Source organism: Balaenoptera musculus, chromosome 4 (assembly GCF_009873245.2).
Source record: "Balaenoptera musculus isolate JJ_BM4_2016_0621 chromosome 4, mBalMus1.pri.v3, whole genome shotgun sequence".
Taxonomy (NCBI): domain Eukaryota; kingdom Metazoa; phylum Chordata; class Mammalia; order Artiodactyla; family Balaenopteridae; genus Balaenoptera; species Balaenoptera musculus.
Genome location: NC_045788.1, coordinates 76,296,145 through 76,320,195, shown reverse-complemented (window position 1 = coordinate 76,320,195; position 24,051 = coordinate 76,296,145). Strand labels below are relative to the sequence as shown.

The 24,051-nt window shown below is 48.4% G+C and overlaps 1 protein-coding gene across 1 annotated transcript in view; it reads left to right on the top strand.

The window, feature by feature from the left end:
• Positions 1-24,051, top strand: part of PDIA5 (protein disulfide isomerase family A member 5) — a 90,876-nt gene that overhangs the window by 52,741 nt on the left and 14,084 nt on the right. The window contains exons 10-13 of the mRNA XM_036850150.1: positions 87-158; positions 6,532-6,668; positions 22,293-22,363; positions 22,900-23,060. Of these exons, the coding sequence (XP_036706045.1) occupies positions 87-158; positions 6,532-6,668; positions 22,293-22,363; positions 22,900-23,060 (441 nt within the window). The remainder of the gene's footprint in view (positions 1-86; positions 159-6,531; positions 6,669-22,292; positions 22,364-22,899; positions 23,061-24,051) is intronic.

The window sequence follows — 24,051 nt, the reverse complement described above, 5'->3', positions numbered from 1 at the left end:
CCCTGCTTCTCTGCTGACGCTCGCTCCCCTCCCTGACGGCGTTTGCCTCCCTGGCTGAGCCCACGGTGTCTCCCCATGTTTCACAGGAAAGGACGGTTTCTGTTCCAGTACGACAGCTATGGGTCCACAGCTGAGGACATCGTGGAGTGGCTGAAGAAGTAAGTTGGCGTTTGCCTTGGTTGGGGGGCGGGGAAGGGTGCCCAGAGGGGGAGGGGCATCTGCCGGGCCCCAGGGTCTCCCTGGTCACAGGGCTCCGGCTGGTGGTTGGGAAGAGAATGAGGAAAGAAACGACCATTTTGTGCTGCCCACGCAACTGTCTGTGGGCTGCATCTAGGTGAGGGTGGGGATCTGTGCGTGCAGAATGTGCGAGTCGGGCGGATTTCGTGTGACTGGCCGTGATGACTGCATTTCAGATAGGTTTTTTCCCCTTAGTCTACCTGATGGCTAGAAGTATTTCTCACCCAGGATGGCAGGTTTGAGAGAGGTTCCGCTGCAAGTCTCTCTGAAAATAGAGTTGTCAGTCGAACACTCATTTTAAACATAACACTTTGTATTATGTGCCATGAAGCTAAGAAGTGCCCTCATGCCTTAGATTTGCAGACTGCTTTGCCGTTCACCATGCAGCCCCGCGGAGCTGCTTCATAGCAACCTGTGGTCCTGTTTATAATGTGATTAGATCCTTATAACCCAAACCAGCCGTGCACCTGGAGTCCCCCGCCCCCCATGCTAGGTATGTGACTTTTGCGTGATGCTTGGACCCTGACTGGTGTGTTGGATGGGGAATCTGTCTCCCCAACGCCTTCTCCGTGGCCGGAGCTCTCCTGAAGCCCGCCCCGGAACACTCACCTGCTCTGGGCTGTGCCTGTCACCGGCCTGGCACTTGCCAGTCACTGCCGGTGTGTGGTTATTTGTGCACAGCGCTTAGAATAAGAACGGCGTTTTGGAGCATTTTGGAGCTCCACTTTGTGGCTGACCCTGTTCTAAGCACTTTGTGTCTCATGGAATCCTCAGGACAGCCCCATAAGGAAGATATTATTATTACCCTTATTTCACGAATGAGGTGACTAAGCAGAGTGATGAAGCAGCTCGTCCAAGCTCCTGCAGCTGACAAACAGAAGGGCTAGTGCTGGCCCCCGGCAGCAGCTCCCCCGAGTTCTGGCCGGAGCCTCTGCCCTTTCCCCAGCTGCCAGCACGGTGGATATTTATTGACATCGTTACCGCAGGGGCAGAGGGTTAAAGAATTAGTTATCCAAAGCAGTGAGGTTGAAAGTGTGTATTTTCAGAATGGGAAAGGAAGATAAATTTTGTACCAAAAAAAAAAAAAAAATACCCCCAAACCCACAACAAACTGTTTGATTCTAAAGGTTGAAACTCTCAATCTTCTGTTCCGTGGGTTCCCGGGGGCCCAGGAGATAAAACACCATGGCAGAACTGTGTTTGCATGGTGTCCTTTATTTCTTGGAAACATTTTCACATCTCTGTCTCCATCTATTACCTCATTTCCAGCCCCTGCCCAGGAAGGCAGCTCCCCATTATCCTCTACTCAATGTCTTAACCTGGGCCTTCGCACCCCTGTTTTCATTTTTCACTTGATAATAAGCATGTCCTCTCCTCCAGCCAGACATATCTCGCTCTGCTTTGGGAGAAGGTTTCAACAAATGGCAGTCTCATTTGTCACCAGAGCATAAAATCTGCTTCCCTCCCCCTCCTCTAACCTTTTCTGGCTTCAAAATACACTCTTATCTTCTTGAAGGGTAAGGTTTATTATTTTTTTTAGAAAGTGTTCAGAATTGCTTGCTAGCCCTGGACCAGGGGAGCACGTCAGTGGCTTTTCTGAGATGGGGTATTATCTCCCCACTGGACTCCACCACTCCGTCCCCCACCCCATCCAGCCCCACCGCAGCTCCTCCACCAGACTCTGTCCCGGGCCCCACTCCTACCCCCAGGGCTGCCTCCTGATCCCTGTCCTGGGCTGGCCCTCCCCACTTCCCACCTCCGCCTTCCTCCCTCTCCTCACCCCCATGGGCCGGAGACCTTGTTAGCAGCTTTTGGTTCACCCTGGGTCTCCAGTCTCCAGGCGGCTGAGGTTGGTGGGGTAACTCCGGGGAAGGGAAGACAGCATCCGGGTCCCCCTGGGCGGCACCTCCGGAGCCGCCCAACCACCTGTGGTCCCTGTGCTGGAGGTGCACACATGGGGGCAGCTCCTCCAAAGGCATGACCATAGCCCACTCCCCCAGCACGGCCGGGGGCAGGGAGGCGACTTCCTCAAGGACCCCCAGTGAGCTGCCTCATCTCATGCCTCAGCAAGACCTAGCAATGTCACTGTGCTGCCAGCTCGCTTAATTTTTTAAAAAGTCCTTTCTGATTTTAAGGCTATTCAGTGAGCTATATCATTATTGAAAAACTTAAATATTTAGTTAAACAAGGGGAAAAGTGGCCCCCTTACTCCACTACCCAAAGATAATGTGTGGTGATATTTGGCAAATTTCCTTCTAGATTCCCCCCAACATATACCCAGCTGTGTGTGTGCGTGTGTGTTGTGTGTGTGTGTGTGTGTGTGTGTGTTTTCCTGGTGCCAGGTGTTTTAAGTCTTCACCAGGTTTCCACCAAATCCTGGTGGGTGGGTAGCAGTGATCCTACCTTTCCTGCTGCCCTGCACTTCTTCCTTGGGCCTCTCCATTGGCTGCTCATGGCTTATGGTCACCAAATGTAGAAGGATGAGGGTGGATCCAGCCTTGCTAATTCTCTAGATCAGGGGTCCCCAACCCCCCGGGCCGTGGATCAGTAGTGGTCCGCGGCCTGTTAGGAGCCGGGCCGCACAGCAGGAGGTGAGTGGCGGGCCAGCGAGCGAAGCTTCGTCTGCCGCCCCCCATCGCTTGCGTTACCGCCTGAACCCTCGCTCACATTACCTCCTGAACCATCCCCCCCCACCCCACCCCCGTCGTGGAAAAATTGTCTTCCACCAAACCACTCCCTGGTGCCAGAAAGGTTGGGGCCGCTGCTCTAGATGACTTTCAGAAGCCCAGGAGAGAAGAGCCAAATCCTGCCCTCTGACATGTGACTGGCGAGTGGGCCAGGCAGGGCATCCCTGGTGTCGGAGTGCCCCAGGGCTCTGGGGTAGATGCGATGATCCTGGCAGTGTGCCCTCTGGTGCTTCTGGCAGCTGCGTTTCTCATTCCACTCTCTGCAGATTTCCTGCTACTCAGTTGGGCTTGGCAGGTAGAGGGTGCAGAAGTGGCAATCCATTTTGACCTAGCTACCCATTTCTGCCTGTGTATTTTTATACTAACCGGAAGTGGACTGAAAACAAACACAAAGCCTTCTCGACTTGTCATGTTTTGAGTTGCATCTTCTTATCAATGGCATGTGCACCTGCCTCAGTCAAGGACGTGCTTTGTGTGAACTTCCCAGTCCTGGTGAACCTGGGAAGTCAGAGTTGCAGGATTGGAAGGGAATGTGGAAGTCAGTGAATCTGCCCCCAGCAATTCTCTTTCAGTGTTGTGTTACCTCTCAGACAGATGTAGTTACTCCATCCCACTTAAACACCTCAGAGGACAGGGCCTCGACTCATTTTGAGGGTGTCCACTCATGTTTGAATGAATCTTATTGAGGTTATGAATGATACCTAGGAACATTTGGGTAGTACTTCATACATTCACGTCCATTATCTGTCTATGTGTACCTGCAAGGCAGATGAAGAAGGGCCTACAGATATACTGCCTTGTAGATGTTTTAAGTCAGGCTGGTTGCCTAAGCCTCTAGAGCTGGAAGGTGGAGGAAACAGGACTCAAAGCCAGGTCTTCTGACTCCCAGTCCGGCTCTTTCTCTCTTATCTGTTGTAGATAGAACATTCTTAGTTCTGTTGAGCTAAAGTTTCTTTCTCTGGAGCTTCCACTTGGTGTTGGTTCTCCTTTATGGAGCCATAGAAAATAAATCTTAGTTTCTCTTCCCAGTGCAGTCTGAAGTGTTTGAAGACAACTATTGTGTTCCCCGTGTCTCCTGGTTAGACATCTCCAGTTCCTTCAACTATTCTTCTCTCATTCCCTTGTTGATTCAGAAAGAGTTTATTGGGTATCTGCTTTGTGTTAGGTGTAGGAGGTAGAGAGAGAATCTAGAGGGAACCCCATTCTTTAAGGAGAGAGACAGTAAAAAGCATAGTTCAGGCATAGTGCCCTCTTACTGCTGTGCCCAGCTCTGCAGGCCTCTCCAGAAAGCAAACTTCCTGCTGTCCACTGAGTGGGAGAGGGGCACCCACCTGGCTGCTGGGGAGATGGACAGGATCTGAGGGCCCCCCATTCAGCCCCAGGCCACAGCCCTGCTTTAAGGGGGTCCTCCTGGCCCTTCGGAGCCTTTGCATATTAGGGTGGTTCTTGGGCCCCTGCCCCCTCTGAGCACCCAGCACCTCAAGTTTCCACCCTCTAAGAAAGGCAGAAGTTTTTTGCTAAGTCGGCTTTCTAGCTTCTAAATTTGCACTGACCTCTTTTTCTCTCTTTGCTGTTGTCTTCTTCCCTGTTCTTTTTGCTCCTGTGGGTTCATACTTTTCTTTTTTAAACTCTTGTACTGTTATTTTAGTGGTTTTGGAGTATGTCCTCCGTGTTTAACTAGAAATTTCTCAGGCACTTTCATATGCTTGTACTGCTGCTGAGGCACGGCGTCTCCATTCTGTGTGTATATTCTTGCTGGATTTTTAAAAATTATTTTAATCTTAGAATAGATTCCTTTCACATAATTAAAATAATTTTTTAAAAGATACTTAAAGATTACATTGAAGTTTTCCTTTTATCTGGTTCCTCCATCCTATTCTCCCTCCTACCCCCTAGAGGTAACAACTTTAATTAGTCCTTATGCAGATAACACGCAAACATGAGTAAGTATTTTTTATCTCTCTCTATTTTATGCAGAAGTTAGCATATCATGGCCTGTTGTGTATATCCCAGCAGTCTACCCACATCAGAGTGTAGGGGAGCTTCTTTGTCCTCCTTTACCACGCTCAGCCCTCCATCGTGCAGAAGGACTGCAGTTTACCTACCAAGGGACACTGCGTTCTTCTAGTCTTTGCTATGACAAATCATCTACAATGAATACCTTAGAATGTACGTAATCTTGCATGTGTCCAGGTGTATTGGAAAGACAGATTCCCAGAAGTGGAATTGGTGATGTTTTCAGGGATCGGTGTTTTGAGCCCCGGTTTTGGAACCTAGGTTTCTTGGTGTTGGTCTGGGACCGTTGTCTGGCTGGTGACTCATTCTAAAGCTTGACTTGGCCATCAGCGCTACCTGACATTGGATGTGCACGGGCTCAGAGTGGTTTGCCCTCTCCCTGCCACTTCCCATTGCTTCAGACCAGGGTGGCTGAAGCCACCAGTGGGGCCTCGTCCAAAGCACCAGAGAGGGCTTCCGAAGGTGCCGTCAGACCCAGGCTCTGCCGTGGGGTGGGGCTGACAGGTTCCACTGTGTCAGCTGCATGGGAGGGCTGCAGAGTCCATTGCGTGGGCAACATTGGTCTCATGAATTCTCAGCCCTGGCTGCTGGAACTTTACACTTTTTTTCTACTGTAAGCTCTCAAAGGCAGGAAACAATGGTTGTCTTTTCACATTTGTCATCCTAAAGCGTTTTTTCAAAGTAGCGATTAAGGTGCTCTGGCAAAGGTGTTCATAAAGCATCAGGGAGTTTGTGTCACTAGCAGCCTTATCCTCAACTTTGGAGCAAGAGAGGCCAGCTGTGAGCCTCCCGCGTCACAACTGCTGGTGACATAGAGGTCAGCACATGGCTGTCCCAGGTGGAGGCAGGCTCCAGGGAGGTTAAGCACCAGCCTGAGGTTTTGCAGCTCGTGGTGGCAGAGCGCGGATTTGGACTGACCTCTGAGCCTGGCCCTTTCTGCTCCAGCATTCTGCCTCTGGAGAACCAGATAACTTTGTTCCAGTCTCTAGGAAGGATTCGTGATGTAGCCTGGATGCTGTCATAGTTAGGGTGCCTTGTTCCCCTGGGCCTCACTCTTCCTCATTACGACCCTCCTCCCACGCTGGTCGGTGAACGCCTTGCACCCGCCTCCCCGCCCCCCAGCCCTTCCCGGGTATTTGGTCTTTCTCAGACACCTGACCTCTGCCTTTCCTCCTCACCACCACCCCTCCCTTCTAACTCCCTCTCCCCGCTCCCCACCCTGTGGGCACCACGCAACACAACAGTTAACTTTGCCAAAGCTCACTCTTTGCTGTTGCTGTTTATTCTTGCCAGTTGGCTGAACGTTTGAAAGAGCTTGAGATACTAACGAACACCCCCGATTCTAGGGAGGAAGTGAGGTTTCTTGATCTGCCCAGAGAGCTGCAGCTGAAGCCACTGTTTGCCACAGGCTATCCGCTGAGCACCTCTGGGCTCTGAGGGGACGGCGGAGGTGGGCAGGGCTGAGGAGTCCTGCTCCGCTCCTCCGGGGGGTGGCGGTGCGCCCCTGAAGCAGGCCGTGCGAGCCGCTGGGGGTAAGGGCTGCGCGGGCCCCGGCGCGTGCTCTGAGCTCTGCCTGTTTTTGGTCTTCCAGTCCACAGCCGCCACAGCCCCAGGTCCCCGAGACTCCCTGGGCAGATGAGGGCGGCTCCGTTTATCACCTGACCGATGAAGACTTTGACCAGTTTGTGAAGGAACACTCCTCTGTGCTCGTCCTGTTCCACGCCCCATGTGAGTGGAACCTTGCTCCTCTCTGCCACAGCCTCCCTCCCTCGGGCGCTGCAGGGCGGGCGCCGCTCTGAGCCTTTAGATATTACCTAGGACGGCAGTCATCCCTCAACTTACAGGTGGGGAAACTGAGGCCCCAAGAGGGCCCGAATCTTGCCCAGTAGTTGAAAGGGCACAGGGAGGCCAGGGCTGGAGACTCAGACCCCGCAGCATCTAGAACAGCTTCTTTCTGCTTCAGCTGGCGTCCGTCACAGCCTGAAGCAGCCTTGGTGGATCAAGGAAGGAAAACATGTGAATGCTGTAAAATGTGTTTGCAGTATTGGCTGAAAAGCCCTGTAGCTCAGGAGTTTTCTAGGCCAGTGTCCTCCCCGTTCCCGCGGAGAATGGAAAATTGATTGTAATTCGTTTCTGAGAGGGAGAAGGCTGCTTCTGGAAAGGTGAGCAAGGGGATGACAGCCCCTGGGCACAGAGTTCCAGGGAGCAGCTCCTGGGGAAGGTGGGCCCATCCTGATGGGTGAAGAAGGTGGGTCCCCAGCACCCTGGGACAGAGTGCATGTGTGTGGGGTGCTCCTCTCTCATAACTTCTTGCCAGCTCTTGGGCCCAGTGATGGTGGGTAAGAGGAAAAAAAAGCAAAAAGAACTACTTCATGGATCAGTGTCATAATTGCCCAGTCCACAGAGGCATCTGTAGTGAGAGAATACTTTATTAATCATCTTTGTCGTAGAGATCCTCACGCTATTCATTGTGTATTGCCTTACGGTGGCAAAGTGGCTGCCCGCAGGGTCATCTCTTTTTATCTTACCCACAGTGCTGCAAAGCGAATATGATTAGCCCCACTTTACAGACAAGGAGACTATTGCACGGAGAAATGGCACTGCTCTGTGAGCCCTGTACTGCTGAGCCCTGGCCTTCCCGTCTTCCGCTTCCCCTGTCGTATCACATGGGTTTGGTTAATCAGGAACTGTTCATGTACAGACCGCTACTGGGGATTTCCCCAAGTCCTCCTTTCTTGTAAGTGCCAAATTCTAAAGAGAATCCAAAGGAAAATTATTTTTGGCCTTTCTTCTTCTGAATTTCTAGAAAAATGACCCCAAAAAAACCTAAAAAAAACCCCCCAAAACACGAAGTTTCAAAGGGCCTCCTAATTAGGGGCAATGACAGAGAGGGCCTTAGGAGCACATCACGCCCAGCCCTGCAGGGGCTCCGTGAGGGCATCCCTGTGGTTGAAGGTACCTGATGAATGCCCGCCGGGCAGCACTGCAGTGCTCTCCCTGCTGAGGTGTGCTCCCCCGGCCAGTCTCAGAGTTGCTGATGGAAGCAAGTCTTGCAGGGAGTCATGCTGCATCCAGGGTTGAACTCACCCTGCCTGCGTCCCTGTCCCAGCAGTAGAAGCAGACACCAGCTCACTGTTTTCAGTTCCCCCCTAGGAACTTCCCCCGCTGTGTGTCAGTCCTTCCAGTCTGTGTCAAGAGAGCCGTCTGGCTCCTGGAAGAGCACAGAGTGGTTTGAGCAGTGCTTTGTGGTTTATGCATCACAGCACGAAGAGTACGTATCCCCTTTGATGAATCCTAACAACATGTACCTGATAGATTGGAATTGTTTAATAATTGTTTATTAAGCCCTTTCTTTATAGAACCCTGGTTGCAGACCCGCAAAAATTTTGGTCTGTGTTCTTTCTTGTACTCTTAGGTTGTAAGCAATCCATTGTAGTACCTGATGCTTGCAGGGTCTGGGCCCCAGAGCCTGGCTATAAATTTTTCCCTGCCCCCTCCCCTTATAAGGCACCCTCCTCGCTCTCTGAACCAGAATGATCATCACTCCCCCAATCCAAGTCACCTATGGGTATAGAGTAAGGGCTTAATGAATGAGAAAACGAACAAATGAGGTTGTTGAGAGCTAAATTAGAGAATGTGAACTAGAAACCAGATGGCAGCTTTTGTTTTCCCCATTAGTCATTGTTAATGAGTACACTGCCCTTGTTGAGAGGGTTCCGATTCAAATTTAGCAAATGGAAATATCTGAGGCTTCTGTTGGTGGGTGGCTGCCTGTTAGGGACCCTGCATTCTCTGATGAGGTGTCTGTCAGCCCCCCGGCTTTGCCTGTGTGTGTGTGTGTGTGTGTGTATGTGTGTGTATGTGTGTGTGTGTGTATGTGTGTGTATGTATGTATTTCTGCTGGACTGGCAGAGTGAGAGGGGATCCGGGCAAAAGCCCGAGGTGAAGCTCCCTGACGAACTGCCTGTTTAAGTTCCCATCCGATGGGAGGGGCTCTGCATTAACTAATCTCTCTACACAGTCCTCCTCCTTCATCTAGGAGTGTGGGCTTTAGAAGGGATGGACTGTACATGGTTTAGAGAGGAATCTGAGCCCAGGAGGGGTGAACTGACAGCAGGGCCCTCTTAGCTGCCTAGCTGGGCATCTCGTGCCGGAGTGCTCCCGAGAACCCACACTGATCAGGAAACCACTTTTGTGGTGTTTGAGGGACCTAGAGAAAAGGACAAATGTCAGGAGGCCAGAGACTGGCAGTGCCGGCTCATGTTTCCCAAGCGAATAAAATGTGAATTCCAGAAATTACAGTGTTACAGGTGCCGATCCCAGACCAAATAGAGAGTGGTTAAGAAACAGACCATTTTGGAGACCCAGGGAAACAAGTTGGGATCTATCAACATAGAAGACCATAGATTCTACTAAGGATTGCCACATGTGCGTGGTTTGTTTCTTGGGATAGGATTGCTAAGTTGATGAATTAGTGTGTCTTTCTTTTATCAAAAATGAGTTGTTGTTTTCCTAAGTGCAGTAGGGAGAACCAGGCAGGATGAGGCCACCATGAGGGGACCATCCCCTTGGTGCTCTGTGACTGAGTCTGGCCTGGTTCTGTCTAGAGGGTGGTACTTGTTTTTTTATAAGCAGTTTTGTTGAAACTATAAAAAACAAGGCAAACTTTCAAATCTGCAAGGGTTAGAGTTGGAAAAAGGAAGCTAGTTAAAATATCGAACAATTGTATTAAGATTTTAAAAGATCCCCACAGACTGAAATAGTGGAGCTCAAACTAAAAAGCTGAATTTATCTTGATGACTTTTTGATAATTAAAAAGGAGTGCGTGTATGTTTTATAAAGGCAAAATATAGGAAAATACAGAGAAGAGGATTAACATTATTCCTGATACAGACTCCCAGAAAGAGCCATGGTCTCTCTTTGCAGTGTGATTTCTGTACAGAGGAAATGCTCACTGTTCGTTTCTTTCCGGGTCCCACTTGCCTGGAACCTTCTTTGGGTGCCTTCGGAGGAGCCGCACTCCTTGGTTCTTGGCAGGAAAGGCACCTGGGCCGCTGGTTGCTGCATATTAGTAAACATCTCCATTGGCCCCCTGCTTCTTTACCCTCCCTTCCAGCTTTCCTGCTGCTTGAATTCCCATCTCAGCCTTTCCTCCCTTCCCCTCCCAGCTGGAGTCCCTTAGAAACCCCACATAGATTCTTCTGCAGCCTGTACTCCTGGTGCCTGAGTTGTCATTGAACCAATAAGCTCAGCCCCCCAGCACAGTGCGGGGCCCTCCACGTACGTACGTGAGCTCCAGTCCCGGCCCCACTCACACCAAGGGAGCAGGGGGAGCCAAGATTCGCAAGCAGGTGTGCCCTCCAGAGCCCACTGCCCGGGATCCTGGGCCTCGTGGGAAGGACAGTGTGATGCGAGCAGTGGCCTCCTACAGGGGCGTGAGCACCATGAGGTGCGAGGGCAGAGCCCGGGCCCCTCTGCCGTCCATCTGGCCCTCGGCGCGGGGCCCTGAGTGGATGGGGGAGGCCGCAGCACCAGGCCTGGCCCCCTGATCCCACAGAGCACTAAGCGGTGTCCGAAGAGGGCGAGGCAGCAGGACACCAGCGGCCACCGCCCCATGGTGGCTTTTGTTTCTTTCCGCAGCGTTCTGAACGAGAAGAGTCACTGTACGTTGCTACTTGTCTTCTCTTGTCACTGTCCGTTTTGCTGCAGTAATGTCTACCTGCTCCTCCCTCTCCGTGTACCTGCAGCCCTGCGTTAGGCCCGGAAGGACATGATGCTGTAATGTCCCCCCCTGAGTGAGTGTCACTCGCACGGGGAGGTAGAAGGGACAAAGTGCGGCTCCCAGGAAGGGGGACCCTGTCTCTCCCATGCGGGTGCTGACGGGGCAGACAGGGGCCTAAGAAGAAGCTGCTGGGGCACCAGGGCACCCCTGCTGCCCCTTCCCCAGGCCTACGGCGGCCCGTCCACAGCTCTGCCCCTTTCCTTGGCAATGGGCCGCCTGGGATGAGATGTTTCCTTTGCCGTAACTCCCAGCAGCAGGTGTGTGGGAGGCCGCGGGGCCTGGCCTGCCTTCCAGGGCTGGGCTGCCTCTCTGGATTCGGCAGCAGGTCCCTGTCAGACTCCAGAATTTCTGCTTCTTACGTCATTTATGTCTTATTCCCAAGTAATATGTGATCTCTGTAGAAAATGTAGACGGTACAGAGAAATATAAATGATTAAGGAAAAAAACTACCTATAATCCCATAGGTAGGAACCACGTTCCATTTTTTGTCATCATTCTTTCTAGTTGCATTTTCTTTTATTTTTCCCTTGGTTTTTTTTTTGTTTTGTTTTTTATAAATTTATTTATTTATTTATTTATTTTTGGCTGTGTTGGGTCTTCGTTTCTGTGCGAGGGCTTTCTCTAGTTGCGGCAAGTGGGGGCCACTCTTCATCGCGGTGCGCGGGCCTCTCACTGTCGCGGCCTCTCTTGCTGCGGAGCACAGGCTCCAGACGCGCAGGCTCAGTAGTTGTGGCTCACGGGCCTAGTTGCTCCGCGGCATGTGGGATCTTCCCAGACCAGGGCTCAAACCCGTGTCCCCTGCATTGGCAGGCAGATTCTCAACCACTGCGCCACCAGGGAAGCCCTTTCCCTCGTTTTTAACTTTTATTTTTTTAAATTACCATAAAGTTAAATTGATTTGTTTTCCTAACACGTGTAGATTTGTGTAACCATCTTGCTGTAAAACTCCTTTGTGCTACCACTTTTAATTTTTAATTACACAAATAATTTAAGAACAATGTTAACAACATTCCTGTATCAGCTGTCTACATTGCTGCTAAAAAGGGCAAAGGGGCAACTTGTCCACAGCTCCCTGGCTTCCAGGGGAGGTGAGCATCTTTTCATGTGGTAATCAGCCTTCCATATTTCTTCTGTGAACCAACTGTTCATTCCCTTTGCCCATTTTTCTACTGGGTTGTCTTTTTCTTCTTGACCTAGAGTTCCATACTTATGGATATTAATCTTTATCTATTTTCTGTGTTCAGATGTTCTCTGTTAGTCTGTTGCTTACTTTAACTTTCTTTATGCTGCCTTTCAGTGTACAAAAGCATTACATTTTCGGGACTTCCCTGGCAGTCCAGTGGTTGAGACTTCACCTTCCAACGCAGGGGTGTGCGGGTTCGAGCCCTGGTCGGGGAGCTAAGATCCCATGTACCTCGTGGTCAAAAAACCAAAAACATAAAACCGAAACAATATTGTAACAAATTCAATAAAGGCTTTAAAAATGGACCACATCAAAAAAAAAAAAAACTTTAAAAAAAAAAGAGCACTACATTTTTGTAGTCAAATAAAAGCTAGAATGTTTATTGAGCACTTGCTGTGGATCAGGCATTGCTGGAAGCACTTTCCATATATTAACTCGTTTAATCTTCACAGCAAATCCTGTGAAGTGGATAACGTGATTATCCCCATTTTACAGGTTAGGAAAGGGAGGCACCAAGAGGTTGAGAAGGTTGCGAAAGGTCACATAGCCAAAAAGGTAGAGCCAGGATTAAAACCCAAGTTCTAGAGGCCACAGCCTCATCACCAAGCCCTCTGCGAGGCTGCCTTTTCCCATCCTGACATCCGGGATATAAAAGTAGTGCCCTGCATTTTGTGATAATATTTTTGTTTTTCTCATTTTGTTTAATTCATCTGCATTTTTCATTTGTTTGTTGTGCCACGTGGGAGGAAGGGATTTCATTTTATTCGTTAAGTTCTTTTTTCCGTGCTTTTTCCTTTACATTTTTCTTAACATTATCTTGTAGGTATTTTCTTATTAAAAATGCTTATTTGTACATACTTTTTGTGGTCACATAATATTCCATTATATAATGGCACCATAAATTACCTAACCAGCACCATAATGTTGAAGGTTTGAGTTGTTTACTGTATTTCCCCACTATAAATCAGGCCGCAGAGAGCATTTTCACGCATAAATATTTGTCCACATGTCAGATTATTTCCTTAGGATAGAAGCCTGGAAGAAAAAATTTTAAAGCTTGTTATCTACATTTTACACTAACGTAAAGGAAGAAAAAAAATCCCAACTTTCTCTTTGTGCAAGAAGAGGGCTGCGTGGTAGACGAGGCATTCATCAGTGTGTGTCTGCCCCAGAGTGTCTACAAGTCCGCTTTGGTGCGTATACAACGGGAAGCCTCGAAAGAGCCCCGAGGTTTCTGGGGGGCCCATCACAATGTTACAGCATCATTGTTTCTGCTAGCATCTGTAGGAACCCCACCTCCCTGGCACGCCCAAGTCAAGGTCCAGGCAAGGCAGCAGGAATGTGGGTAGGAAAATCCAGGCTCCTCTTGAGAACCAGGTACTAGGGAGCTTTCCAGAGTAATCTGGTCTCCTGGAAAATTCTGGTTCCAGGAGCCAGGAGAGTCTCCATAGCTGGCCTGCAATAAAATCATAGGTGTAACTGAAGTTAACGGAATCCAGAGGAATCTGAAGGTTTGGGATTGACGGGAGGCCAACATTCCCACAGCCAGAAAAGAGTGTGGTCAAGGAACTGACGGGCAGCCTCTTTGCCAGGTCATGAAAGTCAGTGTAAGTGCACTTACACAGCTGATAAAAACCCAACAAGGAAGTTTGGCAGTAAAACTTAATGGCCCATCAAATCACAATCAGGACAGTAAAACGCAGTGGGCTGGAGTCCTGCTCCTGCTTCTGACCGTCCTCCTCTGGCTCTCCTGCAGCCCACGCTGCCAGGACAGCCTGAAGGCCAGGCCCGGAGGCTGGGGTCAAGGCAGTCACTGCTCGTGAGCCACAGTTCCCCAGGACAGGTGGGTGCTAGCGAGGGAGACGCTTGCTCCGCCAGACCTCTCTCCTCCTTGGGGCCTGGCTGGTCTCCTCGTCATAAACTCTGTTTACAGAGGTTTATTGCTTAGCCTTAGTATCTTGTCTAGGGAGCAGAGGGAATTGATGTTAGTAGTGAAAACCGTAACGCTATCAAGAGAACTCTTGGGAATGTATGGGTAACTTCAGAACAACATCCAGAGATGTTGGAGATTTCCAAAGATGTTTTCCAGACCTAGTAAGGAGCAGGGGAAGTATGTAAATGGTGGTGTGGAGAGGAGGGTATGCACATAGTAACTGGCTTGGCTGCTAGTTTTACTAAGTAGAGGTGTTTAGTTAAACTAGCAACTATTTGGTGTGACTTTTGCCCCAAAAGGATTTAGTTCAGTTAAACCTTGTGTGCACAGGTATAACCTGAACAACACAGCCATGAGGTTCATTCATTCACAAAGTGTGTGGGATGCCACCCTCAGTACCAGGGATGAGGTGGTGAGTGAGACGGACATCCAAGCCTGTAGAGAGCTTACATCCACTTGGGGGATTGGAAGTTTCAAGTAAGCAGATTACTCCAGCTGTTTTGAGTACAGTCAAGAAAATAAGCAGGCTGTTGGAAGTGAGTGTGATGGGTTGAGGCTTCTTGGGGTTAGGTGGTCAGGTGGTCGGGGAATTTCTCTGAAGAAGTGAAATTTGAACTAAAGCCTGCATGATGTGAAGTGATCAGACGCAGAGACCTGAGGGAAGATCGTGTTCCAGGCAAACAGCCCAATAAGAGCCATGGGGGTAGACATGAGCTTGGTGAGATAGGAAAGCAGAAAGAGGCCACAGGCTGCAGAGTAGAGGACAGGAGGGAGATGGCCTGAGTTGAGGTTGGAGGGTAGGAAAGTCCGATGGTGTGGGACTTGTGGCTGTGAGAAGGAGTTTGGATTTCGATCCACTTGTGATGGGAGCCATTGGAAAGTTTTGACCAAGGGAATTTGATATGATTTATGATTTGAAAAGATGCCCTGGCCGCCCCTAAATACCAAGAGACAGCAATATAATAGTCACAGGGCACTACAAAATGAAATGCCATAGGAGGATATGAATAAGATGTCTTTTGTGAGTAGAAGAGAAATAGGTGGTTCGGTGGGGCTGGAGTGAACTGGAGACTCAAAGTAAGGGCCAGAGCCCAGGTGGACACTCCGCATGGAGAGGTCTCATCTATCACGGCAGGGGCTGTGATGAAGTGAGCTGGGTGCTGGGGGACAGAACTTCAGGGAAAAGGTCAGCTCATGTGGTCACAGCTCCAGCCAGAAGATCCACCTTCTAATCCCATCTTGTTTAACGGTGGCCCTGGGATCCCCAGTTTATCACACTATCTCCCAGAGCCGTCATTTCTGATGATCCCTGCCCTGTGTCTCGTGGGGCTGCTGAGATAGTGTGTTGAAGGCCAGTGCAGAGAGCGAGCGCTTTAATTACTTGGCAGAGTCCTGGGAGATGGGGCCAGAGGTTCAGGAGAGAGCTGTGAGTACACGCCAAAGGATCTGGCGCCTCCTGGCATGTCCTCCAGCCACCCATCCTGCATCCAGAGCAGACATCGTGGGTCGATCACAGCTCTTCTTCCCAGTGAGCCAATTCTCTGTCTTAAGAGTCCATCTCCGGCCCGCCACTGATAGAAGCTGGCAGGCGATGTGGAGTCTATTTGCTTCCCCAGCGGGCAGTGGCATCAAAGGGCTGAGCCTGGCAAAGCTATGAAGGTGAACTCTCTCATCTTCAGGGGTCCTTCCTCATTGACTGGGACATTTTGGAAAGAAACAGTGGTTTTCTATGAGTGGCTTTGTCTTTTTTTGTCTTCTTTCCCCCCACTCCCACCCAGTCCCACCACCCACCTTGACCGTGGGGCCTGCTAGCACTGGCCTGACAGCACCAGTCATAACCTGGTAGAGGAGAGGCTGGTCAGGGGAACATCCCCTTCCTGCCCCTCCCGCCTGCCATGGAGACCACTTGGGGCCTGAAGCCCGGGTCTCCTGAGGCCTGCCCGGGCGTCCTCCCTTGTGCTCTGCTGGGCTGAGTGGCTCTCACTCAGGCCGCTCACTTCCTACTCTCCAGGGGAGACCGAACTCTTGGGTGACAGACCCTCCATCAGCAGGAGAGCCTCTGAGCTTCCTTTTCTCCGTGTCTCTTCACGCAGGGTGAGCTCCCTGTGCCCCTGTCAGGGGAGGTCAGCCTGGGAGCGGGAGAATGGGGAGGTCACCTCGGGGCAGGGTGCAGGGAGCGGTCAGCCTGGAGGCAGGCCTTGGGGGGGGGGGTTCCTTTGAGAGTTGTAGAGCCTCCTGACTGTAAGCCCCAAAGAGTGATTTATTCTTCTTATTTTAGTGAAAATCAAAAAAAAAAAAAAGCTTAAGTCTTAATATATGTCATGTTAAGTCAGTAGAATCCTCCTTAGGGTATCCGATTTACTCCAGACATGCGGATCTTCGTGGAAGGATACCTGAGCCTGGACACCTGTGGGGACAGCTTGTTGTTCTTCTACGGCCCCCCGCCGGGAAAGTGACTGCCTCGCAGTCAGCCCTTCGTTGCCTTGGCCTCTTAACCAGGGGTCTATGAGCCGGTCAGGGCATTCGGAGCCCTCTGAAGTTATGCATAAGTATGGAACATATATGCATCAGTACGGGAGGAGTGGGGGAGAAGCTTAAATTCTCAACAATGTCAGTGACCCAGAAAAGCCCAGAGTCTGCCCCGAGCTGAGGAAGATGCTCTCCCTTTGGCTGTTGTGGCGGCTGCTGCCTGCAGGGAGAGAGGCCCACTGCGAGTCCCGAGCTGGACCGTGGTCTGTGCTTTCCACCTGGGGCACGGCTCAGTGAAGTAGAAACAGCACTGCGTGCTCTACATGCTTCAGGTACATCCTGTTAAATGGGCTTTTGTGGTCACTCTCGACACTCTGCGTAGAATCTGTGTATAAGGTTGGTTCTGTGGGGAAATCACATTTTCAGTTCCAAACAAACAATATACCAAAACAAAACAAAAAATGCTTTTGTGACTCAGTTGTTTAGAAAGTGCAAATGGGTCGTGATAACACTAAGTGTTCATTTCTGGGAAATAATGTTCTTACATTTTAATATCATGATGACTTTGATACCTGTATGGTTCATGGGGGTCCCAAGTGGGCTCTCTAGTCAGACCATGAGCCCACAGGTGTCCCTCCCCCTTGCTTGGGCCCATTTGAGAAGGACCAACATGTTGGTACGGCTGAGAATTGTAGCCACTCCCTGGGTTGGATTCCATCAGTGAGTTTCCTCCACCGAGTCATCTCATGGCTCCCCCAGAGCACTCTGTCCAGAGGAGGGCTTGACAACACTGGCCTGGGTTTTCTGTTATCAGCATGTGTGTGTGTGTTGAGGGGGCAGTTAGGGTAGCCACTGTGGGACCCTCTGTCCCTGGGAGGAACAAGTTGAGAATGGACTAAGGAAGTTGGAACAGGCAGGAATGGAACGGACCTGTTTGTGTCTCAGTGCCATGTGGAGCTGAGCTCTGCAGGAATGACCTTGGAGGAGAGAGGAACTTTTGTCCCAGCCAAGTGCTCAGATGGAGGCAGGAAAGCTGTTTACATGGCTCAGTGGCTCCTGGAGGGTGTGGGAGGTCTTCTGTGATAATACTGGTATGTGTCTGTCTGTCTGCCTTCCTTCCTTTGTTTCTTTCTCTTTTTGGTCCAGATTCTTTTTTTTTAAATTAAAGTATAGTTGATTTACAATATTATATTAGTTTCAGGTATACAACATAGTGATTCAATATTTTTATAGATTGTACTCCATTTAAAGCTATTACAAAACAATGGCTATATTTCCCTGTGCTGTGTCCTTTTTGCTTATTTATTATATACATAGTAGTTTGTATCTCTTCATCCCATACCCCTGTCTTGCTCCTTCCCCCTTCGCTCTCCCCACTGGTAACCACCAGTTTGTGCTCTATATCTGTGAGTCTGTTACTGTTTTGTTATATACATTTGCTTGTTTTATTCTTTTGGGTTCCACATGTAAGTGATAACATAGAGTATTTGTCTCTGTCTGACTTATTTCACTAAGCTTAATACCCTCTAGGTCCATCCACATTGTTACAAATGGCAGAATTTTATTATTTTTTATGACGGGGTAATATACCATTGTATATATGTATCTATCTTCTTCATCCATTCATCTGTTCATGGACACTTAGGTTGCTTCTGTATCTTGGCAATTGTAAATAATGCTTCTATGAACATTGGGGTGTATGTATCCTTTCAAATTAGTGTTTTTGTTTCTTTCAAATATATACCCAGGAGTGGAATTTCTGGGTCATATGGTAATTCTATTTTAGTTTTTTGAGGAACCTCCATACTGTTTTCCATAGTGGCTGCACCAATTTACATTCCCACCAACAGTGTACCAGGTTTCCCTTTTCTCCACATCCTTGTCAACATTTGTTATTTGTAGACTTTGATGAGAGCCATTCTGAAAGGTGTGAGGTGATAACTCATTGTGGTTTTGATTTGCATTTCTCTGATGATTAGCGATGTCTTTGGGAAAATGTCTGTTCAGGTCTTTTGCCCATTTTTTAATCAGGTTGTTTTTTTGTTAGGGGTTTTTTTGGGGTTTTTTGTTTTTGTTTTTTGGGGGTTTTTTTTTGATATTGAGTTGTATGAACTGTTTATGTATTTTGGATATTAACCCCTGGCCAGTCATATCATTTGCAAATATTTTCTCCCATTCAGTAGGATTTCTTCTCATTTTGTCAGTGGTTTCCTTTACTGTACAAAGCTTTTAATTTTACTTAGGTCCCATTTGATTATTTTTGCTTTTGTTTCTTTTGCCTTAGGAGACAGATCCAAACAAATTTTGCTACAATTTGTCAGTGTTCTGCTTGTGTTCGCTTCTAGGAGTTTTACAGTTTCAGGTTTTACATTTAGGTCTTGAATCTGTTTTGAGTTTATTTTCATATATGGTGTGAGAAAATGTAATTTTAATTTCATTCTTTTACATTTAGCTGTTCAGTTTTCCCTGCACCACTGCTTGAAGAGACTATCTTTTCTTCTTTGTATATTTTGCCTCCTTTGTCATAGATTAATTGACCGTAAGTGTGTGGGTTTATTTCTGGGATCTCTATTCTGTTCCATTGATCCATTGTGTCTGTTTTTGTGCCAGTACCATACTGTTTTGATTACTGTAGCTTTGTAGTATAGTCTGAAGTCAGAGAGAGTGATACCTCCAGCTGCTTTGTTCTTTTTTTCTCAAGATTACTGTGGCAATTCAGGGTCTTTTGTGGTTCTGTATAAATTTTATGATTATTTATTCCAGCTCTGTGAAAAGTGTCATGGGTATTTTGAATAGGGATTGTATTAAATCTGTATAGATTGCTTTGGGTAGTATGGACTTTTTTTTTTTTTTTTTTTTTATCTTTGGCTGCATTGGGTCTTCGTTGTTGTGCACAGGCTTTCTCTAGTTGCGGCGAGTGGAGGCTACTCTTCATTGCGGTGAGGAGGGCTTCTCATTGCGGTGGCTTCTCTTGTTGTGGAGCACGGGCTCTAGGCGCACAGGCTTCAGTAGTTGTGGCACGCAGGCTCAGTAGTTGTGGCTCACGGGCTCTAGAGTGTAGGTTCAGTAGTTGTGGCGCACGGGCTTAGTTGCTCCATGGCATGTGGGATCTTCCTGGACCAGGGCTCGAACCCATGGCCCCTACGTTGGCAGGCAGATTCTTAACCTCTGCGCCACCAGGGAAGTCCCAGTGTGGACATTTTAACAATATTAATTCTTCCAATCCATGAGCACAGGTTATCTTTCCATTTCTCTGTATCATCTTCAGTTTCCTTTATCATTGTTTTATAGTTTTCAGAATATAGGTCTTTCACCTCCTTTGTTAAGTTTATTCCTAGGTGTTTTTTCCTTTTTGATGCAGTTTTTAAACAGGATTGTTTTCTTGCTTTCTTTTTCTAAGAGTTCATTATTAGTGTAAAGAAAACAACAGATTTCTGTATATTAAGCTTCTATCCTGCAACTTTACTGAATTCATTTATTAGTTCTAATAGTTTTTTGGTGGAGGTGTTAGTGTTTTCTATATATAGTATCATGTCATCTGAAAATAGTGACAATTTTATTTCCTTTCCAATTTGTATGCGATGCCTTTTATTTCTTTTTCTTGTCTGATTGCTGCGGCTAGGACTTTCAATACTATGTTGAATGAAAAGGGCAAGAGTGGGCATCCTTGTCTTGTTCCTGATTTTAGAAGAAAGGCTTTCAGGGCTTCCCTGGTGGTGCAGTGGTTAAGAATCCACCTGCCAAGGCAGGGGACACAGGTTCAAGCCCTGGCCCAGGAAGATCCCACATACCGCGGAGCAGCTAAGCCCGTGCGCCACAACTACTGAGCCTGAGCTCTAGAGCCCTCAAGCCACAACTACTGAGCCCACGTGCCACAGCTACTGAAGCCTGCACGCCTAGAGCCCGTGCTGTGCAACAAGAGAAGCCACGACAGTGAGAAGCCCATGCACTGCAACGAAGCGTAGCCCCCACTCACTGCAACTAGAGAAGGCCCGCGCACAGCAACAAAGACCCAACACAGCCAAAAATAAATAAATAAATAAATAAATTTATAGAAGAAAGGCTTTCAGCATTTCACCATTGAATATGTTAGCTGTGAGTTTGTCATGAATGACCTTTATTATGTTGAGCTGTGTTCCCTCTGTACCAACTTTGATGAGAGTTTTTGTCATGAATGTATGTTGAATTTTGTCAAATGCTTTTTCTACATCTATTGAGATGATCATGTGATTTTTATCCTTCCTTCTGTTAATGTGTTATATCATGTTGATTGATTTGCGGATAGTGAACCATCCTTGCATCCCTGGAATAAATCCCACTTGATCATGGTGTATGATTCTATTACAAATTCAACTTCATTACTAGCGATCAGTCTGTTCAGATTGCCTATTTCTTCCTGATTCAGTCTTGGAAGGTTGTATGTTTCTAGAAATTTGTCCATTTCTTCTAGGTTGTCCAATTTGTTGGTATACGACTGTAGTATTCTCTTACGATTTTTTGTATCTCTGATATCGGTTGTTATTTCTCCTCTTTCATTTATTTGGGTCCTCTTTTTTCCTTGATGAGCCTGGCTAAAGGTTTATCAATTCTGTTTATCTTTGCAAAAAACCAGCTCTTGGTTTCATTGATCTTTTGTATTGTTTTCTTGGTCTCTGTTTTATTTATTTCCTCTCTGATCTTTATTATTTCCTTCATTCTGCTGATCTTGGGGTTTGCTTGTTCTTTTTCTAACTCCTTTAGATGGTAGATTAGGTTGTTTATTTGAGATTTTTCTTATTTCTTGAAGAAGACCTGTATCACTATAAACCTACCTCTTAGCTGCATCCCATAGATTTTGGAAAGTTGTGTTTCCATTGTCATTTGTCTCGAGTTATTTTCTGATATCCTCTTTGATTTCTTCATTGACCTGTTGGTTTTTTAGTAGCATGTTGCTTGGTCTCCACGTGTCTTCCTTTCTTGTCTTTCTTTTTCCCAATAATCAGTAGTAGAATTGTGATGCTCTAAGCTCCCAAGCAGTAGCACACCCCATGAGAAGGCCAAGTCACATGTCCGCCATCCATTTAACCTTGTCTGTGCCCCCCTACCCCCCACTCCGAGCCAGGTTTCCCTTTAGAGTCATCTCCAGCCTGAGCCAGTCTGGTCCTACTCGCCTCACAGCCCCTTCAGCGTAGATGCCAGAGAGTACTCTTTCTACTAAAATGAAAGCAATTTACAAATGTCCTGTCATCACCGACACAAAGTGCTTGCTTCCTTTTTAATGTATCAAATGTCATTATTCATAACATATTACTGCATTCAAGTGTTGTAAGGAGAGGAGGGCAAAGCAGTCTTTATCCCAAGAAAATACAATTTATTTGGGAATGACAAGTCAGATCACTGTGCCTGTCATATCATACCTCTTCCCTTATTGGGACAATTGGAACTTGATGTTTTCCCATACTCTTGCTTATGCGAATTCTTATTCCCAGTTCAAGGCCCCGAATCCCTTCTGCCCTGGAGAAGATGATAGTGGTGACAGTAGCATGGTGCCGGGAAGCACACGCTGCCAGTGGCTGTGGCCTCCAACCAGATTGCTTGGGTTTTCAGCCCAGCTCTGTGACCTGTGGCTGTGTATGTAGCCTTGGGCAGTCATCCACCCTCTCAGTGCCTCAGTTTTCTCATCTGTAAAATGGAGATAATGTAGTTCATACCTTGTAGGGCTGTTGTGAGGGTATAAAGCACTTAGAGCCATGCCTGGCACACAGGACCTATATGCATATCACCAGTATTGTTGATGTAATTATTTCATTTTTGCCTCTTGTGCCCCTCCCACACCCCCACCCCCAGTGGATCAGGCAAAAGATTTCTTTTCTCTGAGCTGGTGCTGTTCTTTTCTCCTGGGTACCCCTGGTATCTGGGACTAGGACCCAGCTCTCTTCTGGAGGCAGGGGACATCCCTGGAGCCTCTGTGCCATGGACATGGTTTCTCTTGATTTCTTCCTGCAGGGTGTGGACACTGTAAGAAAATGAAACCAGAGTTTGAGAATGCAGCAGAAGTCCTCCACAGAGAAGCAGATGTAAGCTTCCTTTCCTTAACTCCTCCACCGCTGTCTCCTAAAGAGTCAGTGATAGGAATCATTACAGTGACTTTCCCCTGCAAGCTCTGTAGCAGCTCTCCTGGTCCCTGGAGGCCTGCGGGACTTCTGTGTCCCTGAGTAGATGTGTCTTAGTCAGACAGGTGGGGCCCCTACCAGGGATGGAGGGGTGCAGGGAGATTAGGGTCACATTCCCATACCCTTCCAGGTGACCTCTGCCAGGTCATGGCTCTGGGGTGAAGCCCCAAGTTTCTCCCTCTTTTCTGTGGGAGCCTGCTGATTGGGAACAGCCACAGTCTACACAGCCTGGTTGGTGGGGGAGATTAAAAGTCTTCATCTCAGCCCACAAATGAGAATGATGGACATGCCCGTGTCCAGTTGTTCTCAGGATGTATGAAGTTCCCGCCCTGTGAGGTTTCGGCAGGCCCTCGGTGGGTTGGGGGCTGGCGTCTGGGCTCCTCTTCTGCCAGCACCGCATCTGAGGCTGTCGTGCATGGTTGGCCTCTCCCCCGTCCCAGAGCTCTGGTGTCCTTGCAGCTGTTGATGCCACCGTCAACAAGGCCCTGGCAGAAAGATTCCACATCTCCGAGTTTCCTACACTCAAGTATTTTAAGAATGGAGAGAAGTATGCAGTGCCCGCACTCAGAACAAAGAAGAGCTTTATTGAGTGGATACAAAAGTAAGTCTGATGGTCTTGATAGCACATCTTGGTCCCTGGCTGTCGGCCACTGGAGAGGGCCTTGAGGAGACGAAGTAAACCTTAGGAGCCGCTGACCTTGGCTCAGGGCCTGAGAGCCAAGACAGCTATGTATTCCCAATCCTGACGCCACCTCTGGTGTGTTGATCACGTGTACTCATCCAGCAGGTCACGGGTAGCCTTTCTGGGTGCAGTTTCATCAGCTCCAGTAAACCGTGTATTTCTGTTTTTAGGACTCCTTCCCCAGTGTCCTGGCCCCAGGTTTCATCGTCTACATTTTATTCCATTCCCTTTGAGTGAACGAAGGAAACACACATCTCTTCACATCCAGAGCTGGACTCACAGGGGCCCAAGTCTGGGCCTTCAGTAGTGTCCACAGTGCAGGCTGTGGTGGTTTGGGGTTGAAAGTAAAGGTTTGAAGAGCTCCCTCAGCCTGGGTATTAGTTTGCTAGGGCTGCCACAACAGGGAACACAGAGCCGGTGGCTTAACAGCAGAAGTTTATTTTTTTCACAATTCTGGAGACCAGAAGTCCAAGATAAGATGTCAGGAGGGTTGCTTTCTCTGAGGCCTCTCCATGTCCATCTTCTCCCTGTGTTTTCACACGGTCTTCCCTCAGTGTCTGTGTCCTAATCTCCTCTTCTTAAAAGGACACCAGTGAGGTTGGGTTAGGGTCTTCCCTAATGACCTAATTTTAACTTAATTACCTCTCTAAAGACCCTGTCTCCAAATACAGTCACATTCTAGGGTAGTTGGCATTAGGACTTCAACATGTGAATTTGGGGCAGGGGACACAGTTCAGCCCACGACAGCCTGCAAGTCCAGAGAACACGAGGAGCCTTGCAATTGCTCATCCAAGGACCGTGGAACCCACAGTTCTTAGCATTTCCCCCTCCTGTGAGGGGACTAACTGGGCCACCACACAGGTGCTTTCTCCTGTCCACACCCCTCCCCCGAGACACACACACACACACG